The sequence below is a fragment of the Schistocerca nitens genome, chromosome 1 (assembly GCF_023898315.1).
Source record: "Schistocerca nitens isolate TAMUIC-IGC-003100 chromosome 1, iqSchNite1.1, whole genome shotgun sequence".
In the NCBI taxonomy this organism is placed as follows: domain Eukaryota; kingdom Metazoa; phylum Arthropoda; class Insecta; order Orthoptera; family Acrididae; genus Schistocerca; species Schistocerca nitens.
Window position 1 is genome coordinate 541,073,562 of NC_064614.1, and position 13,586 is coordinate 541,087,147.

The 13,586-nt window shown below is 42.0% G+C and overlaps 1 protein-coding gene across 1 annotated transcript in view; it reads left to right on the forward strand.

The window, feature by feature from the left end:
• Positions 1–13,586, forward strand: part of LOC126253976 (thioredoxin domain-containing protein 5 homolog) — a 122,805-nt gene that overhangs the window by 75,874 nt on the left and 33,345 nt on the right. The window contains exon 6 of the mRNA XM_049955271.1: positions 12,892–13,085. Coding sequence (XP_049811228.1) covers positions 12,892–13,085 — 194 coding nt within the window. The remainder of the gene's footprint in view (positions 1–12,891; positions 13,086–13,586) is intronic.

A 13,586-nucleotide genomic window follows, 5' to 3' on the forward strand; every position in this document is an offset into this window, starting at 1 on the left:
GCGTTGATGTACTGGTGGATATTGTGTGATATGACTCCTGTAGTTGATAGTATAATTGGTATGATGTCAACTTTATCCTGATGTCACATGTCTGTGACTTCCTCAGCCAGTTGGATGTATTTTTCAATTTTTTTATCCTGTTTTCTTCTGTATATTTGTTGTATTGGGTATGGATATTTCAATTAGTTGTGTTAATTTCTTCTTTTTATTGGTGAGTATGATGTCAGGTTTGTTATTTGGTGTTGTTTTATCTGTTATAATGGTTCTGTTCCAGCATAATTTGTATTCATCATTCTCCAGTACATTTTGTGGTGCATACTTGTATGTGGGAACGTGTTGTTTTATTAGTTTATGTTGTATGGCAAGCTGTTGATGTATTATTTTTGCTACATTGTCATGTCTTCTGGGGAATTCTGTATTTGCTAGTATTGTACATCCGCTTGTGATGTGATCTACTGTTTCTATTTGTTGTTTGCAAAGTCTGCATTTATCTGTTGTGGTATTGGAATCTTTAATAATATGCTTGCTGTAATATCTGGTGTTTATTGTTTGATCCTGTAATGCAATCATGAATCCTTCCGTCTCACTGTATATATTGCCTTTTCTTAACCATGTGTTGGATGCGTCTTGATCGATGTGTGGCTGTGTTAGATGATATGGGTGCTTGCCATGTAGTGTTTTCTTTTTCCAATTTACTTTCTTCATATCTGTTGATGTTATGTGATGTAAAAGGGTTGTAGAGGTGGTTATGAAATTGTAGTGGTGTAGCCGATGTATTTATATGAGTGATTGCTTTGTGTATTTTGCTAGTTTCTACTCGTTCTAGAAAGAATTTTCTTAAATTGTCTACCTGTCCATAATGTAGGTTTTTTGTGTCAATAAATCCCCTTCCTCCTTCCTTTCTGCTTAATGTGAATCTTTCTGTTGCTGAATGTATGTGATGTATTCTATATTTGTGGCATTGTGATCGTGTAAGTGTATTGAGTGCTTCTAGGTCTGTGTTACTCCATTTCACTACTCCAAATGAGTAGGTCAATATTGGTATAGCATAAGTATTTATAGCTTTTGTCTTGTTTCTTGCTGTCAGTTCTGTTTTCAGTATTTTTGTTAGTCTTTGTCTATATTTTTCTTTTAGTTCTTCTTTAATATTGGTATTATCTATTCCTATTTTTTGTCTGTATCCTAGATATTTATAGGCATCTGTTTTTTCCATCGCTTCTATTCAGTCGCTGTGGTTATCCAATATGTAATCTTCTTGTTTAGTGTGTTTTCCCTTGACTATGCTATTTTTCTTACATTTGTCTGTTCCAAAAGCCATGTTTATATCATTGCTGAATACTTCTGTTATCTTTAGTAATTGGTTGAGTAGTTGATTTGTTGCTGCCAGTAGTTTTAGATCATCCATGTACAGGAAATGTGTGATTTTGTGTTGGTATGTTCCAGTAATATTGTATTCATAATTGTATTATTTAGCGTGTTGGATAGTGGGTTCAGAGCAAGGCAGAACCAGAAAGAACTTAATGAGTCTCTTTGGTATATTCCACGCTTAATCTGTATTGGCTGTTATGTGATATTTTTTGAATTTGTTTGGATATTAAGTGTAGTTTTCCAATTTTTCATTACTATGTTTAGGAACTGTATCAATTTAGGATCTACTTTGTATATTTCCAATATTTGTAGTAACCATGAGTGGGGTACACTATCAAAAGCTTTTTGGTAATCAATGTATGCATAGTGTAGCGACCTTTGTTAAGTTTTAGCTTGATATGTCACCTCTGCATCTATTATCAGTTGCTCTTTACATCCTCATGCTCCTTTGCAACAACCTTTTTGTTCTTCATTTATAATTTTGTTCTGTGCTGTATGTGTCATTAATTTCTGTGTAATGACTGAAGTTAATATTTTGTATATTGTTTCTAGGCATGTTATGGGGCGATATTTAGCTGGGTTTGCTGTGTCTGCTTGATCTTTAGGTTTCAGATAAGTTATTCCATGTGTAAGTGTATCAGGGAATGTGTATGGGTCTGCAATGTAACTGTTAAATAATTTAGTTAGATGTGAATGTGTTGAGGAGAACTTCTTTAGCCAGAAATTTGCTATTTTATCTTTTCCAGGGGCTTTCCAATTGTGAGTAGAATTAATTGCTTGGGTGACTTCATGTTGCAAAATTATCACTTCAGGCATTTGTGGTATCATCTTGTATGTGTCTGTTTCTGCTTGTATCCACCGTGCTTGCCTGTTATGTTGTACCGGGTTTGACCATATGTTGCTCCAGAAGTGTTCCATGTCTGTTATGTTTGGTGGATTGTCTATTTTAATGTGTGTGTTATCTGTTGTCTGGTAAAATTTCTTTTGGTTTGTGTTGAATGTTTAGTTTTGTTTCCTTCTATTTTCACTTTTTTTGTATTTACTAAGTCATATGGCCAATGCTTGTAATTTCTGCTTCTTTTCATCTAACTGCTCTATCGCTTCTTGTTGTGAGATTTTACCTAACGTTTTTCATTTTTTTTCTGACATTTCATTTCTTATAAATTGTGTTTGCTGTCCGATGTCTTTTCTCAGTTTTTCTATTCTGATCTGTAGCCTGTGTTGCCATGCTGGTTTTGTGGGTTTCTTCTGTGTCTTGGTTGGTTCTGATCTCTGCCTAGTGTGTATATTTAGTGTAGTGAGTGCTCCTATATAAATCAGTAGTTGTAACTCTTCCATAGTTGTATTTTCATTTATTTTGTTGTGTATGATTGTGTTGTTAGTTGTTGTTGTTGTTTCGACTTGTGGGTTATTTGGTGATCTATGCAAGAATGGTCTAATGTCTGTATTTGTGTCTTTGTATTCTATATATGTCAGCTGAAATTTTTCTTCTATATCTAACATGTGTGTCACTTCATGTTCTGGTGGCCGTCTTAAGATGTCGTTTTCCTCTGATTGTTTAATTGATGCGTGTTGTTCTTTGTTTGTTTGCTCTGGGATGTTTGAGTCCATTACTGTATTTTCTTCTTCTTCTGATTGCACATTATTTTGTTCCAGTATTTGTTGTACTTGTTGTTTGATGTTTTCTAATTCTGACTGGGGTCTCCTGTTATTTTTGATTATTACACGGATCTGATCAGCTAGTCGTTGTTCTGTTAAAAATTTTAATTCTGGCTATCTGGTAATAAATGTTGTGTATACTTGTGATCTGTATCCAGTTGTGTTTGTTCCTAAGTTTGTTGCTTGGTAATAACAGAACATGAGGTGTCGGTTAACTTCATCTGACCATCTCATCCTCTGTCTTTGTTTTCCTTCTAGAGTGGTTGCAGGAAGCATATCCTGCAAAACACCTCTATTTGGATTTAAATCATTTTCCGTGTGGCTAGCAGTGTCGTTACCATTGTGGATGGGCATCGGGTTGAAGCATCGTCCCCAACCATGACAGTGCTTGTCCGAGGCTTCATTAGTTCTGCCCTGAACCAACTAATCACACTAAAAGGGGGGTTAGCCCTATTAGTGGTTTGTACTTTTCGTCGCCTTGTACGACTGGCAGAACATACCTAAGGCCTATTCTTTTCCCGGGCCTCCACGGGTTTTATTGTTATTATTATTATTTTTATTATTATTATGTAGGAACATTATCAAAATTGGTGTGAGGAAGTTTTTGAATTATAAGACATATATTACATACATCACTGCACGTAACTATACTCAAGTATTGTTAATTTAAGGAGAAATTCATGGTACCCAGGTTGCCACAAGTTCTCGAACTTGGGGAATTTTAAATGTGTCAGGGAATTATTATTAAAAAAAAGGAAAAATCCCATTTTTGTCTCAGTAGATGAAATGATATGTTTACTGAGATGTCATGCATTGTCACTGGCTGGGAGTAGCTGAGCATCCAGTACAATATTCTCGGAACCTTTTACATTTTGAATTGTAATATCATATTCCTGTAGGAACAGCATCCATCACATTAACCTGCTGTGCAACAGACTACTACTCCTGAGAAAGGATAGAGCTTGATGATCAGTACAAACATGGATTTCTGATCCCCATATTAGTGTTTGAAGTTTCTGAATACTCCATACAATTGCCAATAGTTCTTTTTTGGTAGATATATAATTTAATTCATGCTTAGTTAGACTACGGCTAGCAAAAGCTATGGTTCGGTGTGCTACATAGTTTAGATCCCACTCTCTTTGAAAAAGTTCTGCGGCGATACCGTATTCCGAAATTTTAAACGCTTTGCCCATAACCAGATGATGTAATATGGGTGATTCAACAAGCGCCCTTTTGATGTTTTCAAACACGTCATTTGCCCCATGGTCCCAAATCCACTGTACACCCTTCCTTAATAAACGTAAAATTTTTGGATCATTCAGTTCTTGACCTCTAATGTACCGTCGATAGTATCCGGCCATTCCGAAAAATCCCTTCAACTGTTTTACATTTCTAGGATGTGCACATTGTTTAATTGCCTTGATGTGTTCAGGGTCTGGTCTAATTCCCTGCACCCCTACAATATGACCTAAAAACTTAAGCTCTTGACATGCAAAATATGATGTAGATAGCTTCCATCTGCCCTATCCTCATAAAGCATGTTATGTATGTTGTGTGTTGTATACTTTGACCCATTGATTCCTTAACAAATCTTATATCATACTGAGATGATCATTGGATGAGTAAAGATAAATAAAATAAAGAAACAGTATGTGTCAGGTGTACACATCAGACGTTTCAGTTCACGACATTAACTTCATTGCAGATGCAACAGATTTTAGTGTCAATGATGCTTTACATAGTAGAGCTCATTGAGTGATTTGAAGCCATATATGATGAAATAGTCACTAGTGAAAAATGATACCTGTGACATTGTGGAGAGACCAACAAATGAAAGGGTAATTGATTGTAGAACTGTTTTTGAGGAATAAATACAAAAGTGTTGGATTTTTGCTGAGAACAAAAGCAAGAATAGTTGCATGAATATTCAATCAATGGCCTAGAGTTGACTTTGTGGAAACAATTTCTCCATTTGCCAGAATCGAATCATTTAGTTTACTCGTGACTGCATTTCTCAGTGGTGGAACTGGCACAGAAAAATCCACTGGACAGCTGGATTCACTGGTTGTATTCTCACAAAAAAAATGAAAAATGTGGAAAATATAATTACGCGATCATGAAGGCAAGTGACACGCCCTCAACAATGAAACCTGGTGATAAAGCATGGGAACTTATAAAGGCCATTTATGGGATGCACCAAGCTGGTTGACAGTAGAGTGGCAAGTTGAATGCAACCCTAATATCAGTTGGAGTGCAACGCCCCAAAAATGAGATCATGTTTGTCCGTAGAAAATGTAGGGAATCGTCCAGTCTTCCTACACATTTATGTAGATGACATAATTACTTCAGCAGACTGAGAAAGGAAAAAACAAATCAAGGATTAGTTATCTGTGAGATTTGATGTTGAGGATCTTGCTGCCATAAGGTGATATCTGGGTATCAAGGTAAATCAGTCTGTTGACAAAATTACATAAAGTAAAATTGACTGTATCAGAGAAGTCCTACACCAATTCAGACGCCATTGGTATTTGGAAGCAAGTTGTATTCAAAAGCTACAAATACAGAAGGTGGCTCTCATTATCCTTTCAGAGAAAAGATTGGAGCATTGATGTACATTGCCATTGGTGCTTGGTTCGACATGCTATGCAGTCAGTAAGCTAAGCCAGTACAATAACATCCGTAATTTTATTCACTGGCAAGTGGCTAAGCAAATCCTTCAATAACTGAAAACAGCCGTAGACACAAACTGACCTACACCAAGGATAAGAGAGGAGTCTTCAGTTTCACAGATGCTGACTGGGGGAGTTCTGATGCTAATGGAAATCGTATACAGGCCCAAACTTCATCTTATATAGACCAGCAGTTTATGATGATCATGCAAGCAGAGACCTGTTGCTCAGTCTTCAGCTGAAGCTGAGTACATAAGCCTCATGAAAGTAGCAAAAGAAGCAATTCACCAGTCTACATTCATGTAGGAGCAGGGGTTAGGGAAACTGTCATACATCATTGTGTTGAGTGACAGTCAGCTGAAAAGTTAGAAGATAACCCAGTTTTTTTTAAACTAAAAGACAAAGCACATTCATATAAAATATCCCTTCATACGTCAAGCTCTATAAAAGTATCTGCTGAAACTTGAATATTAGCCAACAGAAAATTTGACGGCAGATGTACTAATGAAGGCTCTTCCTGCACCAATGCACGAGAAATGTGTTGAAGGACTTGGATTTAAGTCCTAGAGCTACACACTTAAGACTCGATTTTTAATTTACAACTGTCTGTCAAAAAATTGAGGGTGTGTGTTGAAATTCAAGTTTAACCATCATGTAATATCATGTATGTCCATAGACACATTTTCAAGTCTGTTGTTCTTAGATGTGTGTTATCCTTAATTGTTTGGTAATTACGTGTCATGTATGTGTTTTCAAAGCACATCCCAACAATTCCAATGGAAACCTCGTCATTTTGCAGAACCTTGAAAAAGGGATCCTTATGAATATGATAGAAATATGGAACCCTACTCAAAATTGAAGATAAAAAATCTTGAATGGAAAATATGTGAATGACTTATTCGTTCCCACAACTAATAAAGATTTATAAGTAAATAATGTGTCTATATATAAAGAAGCTGTGACTTACCAAACGAGAAAGCACTGGTAGATAGACACGATAACAAACGCACAAACACACACATAAATTTCAAGCTTTCACAACCCAAGGTTGCTTCATCAGGAAAGAGGGAAGGAGAGGGAAACACGGAAGGATGTGGTTTTAAGGGAGAGGGTAAGGAGTCATTCCAATCCCGGGAGCAGGAAGACTTGTGTGTGGAACGTGCCTCCTGGACGATATGATGGGTGAAAACTCCGGAGCAGCATCCATAGGCGTCGTGGACCTGGGGGTGTGCTCCAGCGAGATGGGTCCCGGAGAAAGCGGCGTCGCGACTGGGGCCGGTTCCGGTGTACTCGGAAGCGGTAGTGACGTCGGCTGCAGCAACACGCCCGGAAGATCGGCAGCAGCGACAGGACTGGCTTCTCGGGCTGGTGGAGACGAAAGAAGGGGCGGTGGCACCGGCGTGGCCACCACTCGTGGGCGCATCTGGTCGTAATGGCGAACAACCATGCCGTCGTCCGTACGTATTTCACAAAGCCGGCGGCCGCGAAGAGCCTTGACCACCGCTGGAATCCATTTAGGGCGAGATCCATACCCTCGTGCCCACACGTTGGCGCCCACCGAGTATTTTCCCGCACTAGGGGAAACAGTACAAGGCCTGACAGGGTGAAGCAGGCGCAGTAGAGTGCACGGTTGGCGGCCATGCAAGAGTTCAGCAGGGCTGCGATCACCCAGAGGCGTGAAGCGATAAGAACTCGGAAATTGCAACAGAGCGTCATCTGTGGAAAAATCACTAAGGAATTTTTTCATCTGGCTTTTGAATGTGCGGACAAGGCGCTCGACCTCCCCATTTGACTGCGGATGGAAGGGCGGTGCTGTAACATGATGAATCCCTTGTCCAGTACAAAAAGCACGGAAGGCCTGTGAAGAGAACTGAGGGCCATTTGTCCATGATAATCGTGGATGGAAGACCTAGCGAAAAGATTTTGGACAAAGCCAGCGTCGTCGCCGCAGTGGTGGGCGACTGACATCGAACAACAAACGGAAACTTCGAGAAGGCGTCAATCAACAGTAGCCAATAAGTGCCGAGGAAGGGGCCGACAAAGTCATCGTGCACCCGTTCCCATGGCTGCGCCGGATCAGGCCACGGAGAGGGCATGGGACGGGGTGCAGCCAGTTGTTGAGCACACTGACCACACGCAGCGACCATGTGGGCGATGTCCGAATCAATACCGGGCCAATAAACGTGCCTGCGGGCCAGGGACTTAGTCCGAGAAATCCCCCAATGGCCTTCATGCAATAGTCTGAGAACATCTTTGCGAAGAGAGGCGGGCACCACAACCCGTGGAGATGCGCCAGCCGTGGCCAGAAGAACAACAGCGTCACGAACGGACAGACGAAGGCGCAAGGCATGGTAGTTGCGAAGGGGATCCGATGCCCGGCCCTTGGTCCTGTCCGGCCAACCCCGTTGAACAAAACCGATCACCTGACGCAGGACCGGGTCCCGCGCAGTAGCCGACGCAACCTGCGAACCTGTAAGTGGAAAACCCTCGACCGCACGACGTTCTTCCTCATCAATGTGGAAACGGAGTAGTTCATCGCGATCGAAAACCGAGTCGGGGCCCATCGGCAAATGCGACAACGCGTCAGCGTTGGCCTGCTGGGCCGTGGGGCGATAGTGGATCTCATAGTGAAAACGAGACAAGTATAAGGCCCAACGTTGCAGGCGGTGAGCTGCCTTATCCGGAAGCGACGCCGAGGGGCTGAACAGAGAGACCAGCGGCTTGTGGTCGGTGATGAGGTGAAACTTAGAACTATACAAAAAACGCTGAACTTTTTTAGAGCATAAATGATAGCGAGCGCCTCCTTTTCGATTTGAGAGTAACGCCGTTGGGCATCGTTGAGGGTCTTGGAAGCATAGGCGATGGGTCGTTCCGACCCATCCTCATACCGATGGGCGAGAACAGCCCCTAGGCCATACTGTGACGCGTCAGTCGCCAGAACCAAATGCTGACCCGGACGGAATGTGGCAAGACAAGGCGCCGACTGCAAATGCGCCTTCAGGCGGACAAACTCCTGCTCACACTCGTCGGACCAACAGAAAGGAACGTTTTTGCGTAACAGCTGATGCAGAGGATGAGCCACCGCCACCGCCACCGCGGATGGAATGAATTTGTGATAATAAGCAATCTTGCCTAGAAACGCCTGAAGTTCTTTGACCGTAGACGGCCGGGGTAGAGCGGTAATGGCCGCAACGTGCTGATGTAGAGGACGTATACCCTCACGGGACAAGTGGAAACCAAGATACACAATGGAGGGTTGGAAGAACTGTGACTTGTCCAGATTGCACTTCAACCCAGCCGAATGTAGAACCCGAAACAGGGAACGCAAATCGCGAAGGTGCTCCTCAGTGGAGGCCCCCGTGACAACAATGTCATCCAGGTAGTTGATGCAGCCGGGAACGGAAGCCGTAAGCTGTTCCAAAAACCGCTCAAAAATGGCCGGCGTGCTAGCGACGCCAAATGGTAACCGCTGGTACTGATATAACCCACAAGGAGTGTTGATGACAAACAATTCCTTAGAAGAAGCATCCAACGGCAACTGATGGTACGCCTCTGATAAGTCAAGTTTGGAAAAGAACTGGCCCCCAGCGAGCTTGGTAAATAACTCCTCAGGACGGGGAAGAGGATAAGTGTCAATGAGGCTCTGAGCGTTGACAGTGGCTTGAAAATCACCACACAATTGCAGACTCCCGTTTGGTTTAGAAACCACCACGATTGGCGATGCCCATTCGCTGGAGGTAACAGGGAGGAGAATCCCTGAAGCTGTTAACCTGTCTATCTCAGCCTTGACAGGCGCATGCAACGCAATCGGAATAGGGCGTGCCCGGAAAAACTTAGGGCGAGCTGTAGGTTTAAGAGTAATGTGAGCTTCAAAATCCTTGGCACGACCCAGACCAGCAGAGAACACGGACGAGAATTCAGAACACAATCCATCCAGCTGTTGATACGGAATATCCTCAGATATGAGGCACACATCATCATCATCATCAATGGAGAACCCGAACAACTGGTAAGCATCATAACCGAACAGGTTTTCAGTGCCCGCATGATCCACCACATAAAACGTGAGGGGCCTAACAACAGACTTGTAGGCAGTGGAAGCATCAAACTGACCAACGATAGGAATTTTCTGCTTATTATAAGTTCGCAGATTTCGCGTAACGGGAGACAAGGGAGGGGAGCCCAACTCCAAATATGTGCGAAAATTAATGAGAGTTACTGCACAGCCAGTGTCCACTTGCATGCGAATGTCTTTATCCAGAACACGAACAGTAACAAACAACTTATTTGTTTGAGAAAGCACACAGTTAACATCCATGTTCAATGCCTCGTCCTCTCCGACAGGAACTTTAGGGGACTGACACACAGAAGCAATGTGGCCTTTTTTCCTACATGAATTACACGTGGCCCAACGTTTTGGACACGCGGCCCTGTCATGCTGTACGAAACAATGGGGACAAGAAGGAAGTGCGGAACGAACCTGCTTCTGTGGTTGCTGTTTTCGCTGCGAGCGTGGCGACCCAACGCGACATTGTTGACACGAGTGAACCGCTGCCACATCGTTGTTCCCCTGCGAAACAGGCAAATTGTCCGTATCGAAAGTGGTCTGTACAGCGCCGACATCACACCACGCATCTATTTGCGCACCAGCAGCGTGAGAGACTTCAAAAGATTGAGCGATGCTTAGAACTTCTGACGACGACGGGTTTGGCAGTTGTAAGGCACGTTGCCGAACCTCTTTATCAGGAGCAAGCTGTAGAATAGTGTCCCTAACCACTGAATCAGCATAAGACTCATGATGAATGTCCATGACAAACTGACATTTCCTACTCAGACCATGTAGTTCCGCCGCCCAAGCCCGGTAAGTTTGATGGGGCTGTTTACGACACCGGTAGAACGCCACGCGGGCGGCAACGACGTGGGTGTTTTTTCAGTAATAGTTGGACAATAAGTCACACATTTCTTGGAAGGACAGAGAGGCAGGTTCCCGCAAAGGGGCTAACTGAGATAGCAGCTGATAGATCCGTGGGGAAATCCAAGATAGAAATAACGACTTGCACATAGGAGCGTCGACAACGCCGAAAGCCAAGAAGTGTTGCCGCAAACGCTTCTCATAATCCTCCCAGTCTTCAGCGGCCTCGTCGTAAGGAGGGAACGGAGACGGAGAAGAGGAAGACAGACGATGAGTAAGCGATGTCGACAACGCCTGAATAGCAGCCGTCAGCTGTGTTTGTTGTTCAATGAGCGCTTGCAGAAGCTGTTCCATGTCTGCCCCGACACAAACACACAAGTCCACAACGCAGAAAAAAAAATATCCGACCTCGTCGCCAAAAAGTGTTATAACCTTTAATCACTAATAAATTGTGTGGATATACAAACGTAGAAACAATAGCGAGTTACATGCTACCAACTCCGTATCTGTCACTCAACTGCTGTGCCGTGACATGCGGCCGGCGCCGTTCATAGCTAGGTGGCGCTCCCGTGCTCAGCCGAGCTGCGGAGCGCCTCTATCGCCGTGTTTGCGTACTGACATAGCGGCACTTTTAAATCTCGTGGCACTGCCACAACAATAATAGCTCCACTTTCTGCCACCAGGTGAAAATATAGCTCTGTAAGCAGTCACAATGCAGGAAAAAGGGAGGAATATCAAACACATGATAACAGTGGTTAGCTCATTTATTAAGATATGGTCCCAGCAACATGTTGCATCCATAACACTGAACTGTTGCTTCGCAGCATATCCAGTGTAAACAGAGCGATACATTGCCATATGCTATATTTCAGATCGGGAAGAGTCTGGATACATCCCTGATAGATACAATCTTTAAGATGAAAATAGTGGTGTAGACACAATTGTGTTCATGCAGAGCTGGAATCATGTGTTTCACAACGACGTTCTTATAACATGCTGACGTCACTGTACACCTAATGGGCCTGTGAGGTGTTGTCTCCTTGAAGAAAGACCAAGAATGATGCAGCTTGTGAAACCATACCACATAGTTACATAAGCTGAGCTTATTGGATGTTCCTGCTCAACACGTGGTGGAGTAGAACTCCATGTGCAACAGTTCTGTGCATTCACATCACAATGCAAAGTAACATGTGCCTCTCAATCCAAAGAACATTCTCTGACCACTTGTCATCTTGGGACTTCATTTAGTGCACATTCTGAATCTTGTGTGTATATCAGTGTAAAATGCACTGCAAAATCTTTTTGTTAACCAGGGAGGAAAGCATTCCTGTGACACAGCTGGAGCACTGGTTGCAGAATTTGAGATATGTGCTGCACGATTGGCTATAGCTACAGTAATTTCATCGACGACTGCCAAGGGAGTGGGTTGCTTCCCTCTTCCTGGTGCACCAACTAATTAACCTCTTTCTTCAGAGTTCTTGATCATATTCTTTAGCCCATTTTTTTACATGGGCCCTCTTCACAGCTCTGTTGATGATATTCATGCAGTGCAGCACTGCTGTTGCTTCCATTCTACTAAAACAACTTTTCAAGCAGTGCCTAGTCTTACTTCTCAATAACCATTGTGTTTTGTACTGGAAATTTCAACTTTCTTAACCCTTTACAGCAACAAACACTTCACAAAAGAAATACACATTGTCAAGCGAAAAACAGAATACTGATGTCAAAACAGGAAGCATTTCACATTCTGGTGGCAGACAGTGGAACTATTATTTGTTCATCATACAGTGCGAGTACACCGATTAATGAACATACCTACAATGTTTCAGTGTACTTCAATGTTTACAACACAGACTGCAGCACTTGGAACACTTGTCAGTTTAATTATAACCACCCAGCACGTGCCATCTCATGAACTTCCAAATTCATGTTAAGTATCAATGTAACAGTTTTCATAATGTTTACGTCATAGTTAAACACCTCGAAGTATGGTGAAGAACATACAGTTTACTTAATATCTACTGATACTGAAACTAAGAAACATTTGCGTGGAAACTAAAAATAAAAAAATATGGTATTAAACTTGGGGATCTGCTGGATGAAGTTTAGAAGTCACATGGAGTTTATGCTTTTTGGGACAGCTACATTTTAGTATATATTTTTTGAAAAAAGGTATGAATAGTTTCCTTTTGAAAAGTGTGAGAAACCAGAAAAGATGCCATGCAGTATTTTTCTTCATAAATGTTGTCATTTTAGTGATTCTGCTCTCTACTTTTCAAGGTGGATAAATATCAGGGACCGAGAACGATTGAGGAACTGAAGGCATTTGTTTCAAAGATGGTTGGCTCAGATGCTTCCCAAGCAACAAGGAGTTCTGATGTACAAGACTCTTCCCCAGTTGTATCCTTCTCAGGAGAAAATTTTGAACATGGTATCGCTCGTGGACTAACATTTGTAAAATTTTTTGCCCCATGGTAAGTTTTGGTAGGCACTAAGATGTTTTGCTTATATATAAACAACAGTTTACCACTTATGGTGGCAGTTCATCTACTTTTTTTTCCCCACATTTTAATTTGATTATGTGCTCTGTTGGGATTTAAGTAAATTTTGCAAGTGTGCCCTAGGAATATAAAAGATTAAAAAAAAAAAAAAAAGGTGTTTTTTTTTTTTTAATGTTGACGAAACTTCAGTAATGATATGTGATGATGGCTATCAGTACAGAAGCAAAACTAATTAGGTATTGATTTGTTGTTTGAAAATTATTTGTGTCGTGAAAGGCACTGCTTCACCAGAAAGTAAGTGAAATGGGGGGGGGGGGAGGGAAAGACGACTTTTGAGTGTGTGAATGAATGATTCGTAGCTTGAGTTTACTAACTTGGACGCACTGTTGTATGGGTGAGATTACTGTGTAATTTAGAATGTCAGCAAATACACTGAATTATAATCTGATAGCAAATATTTTACAGTGGTGAATC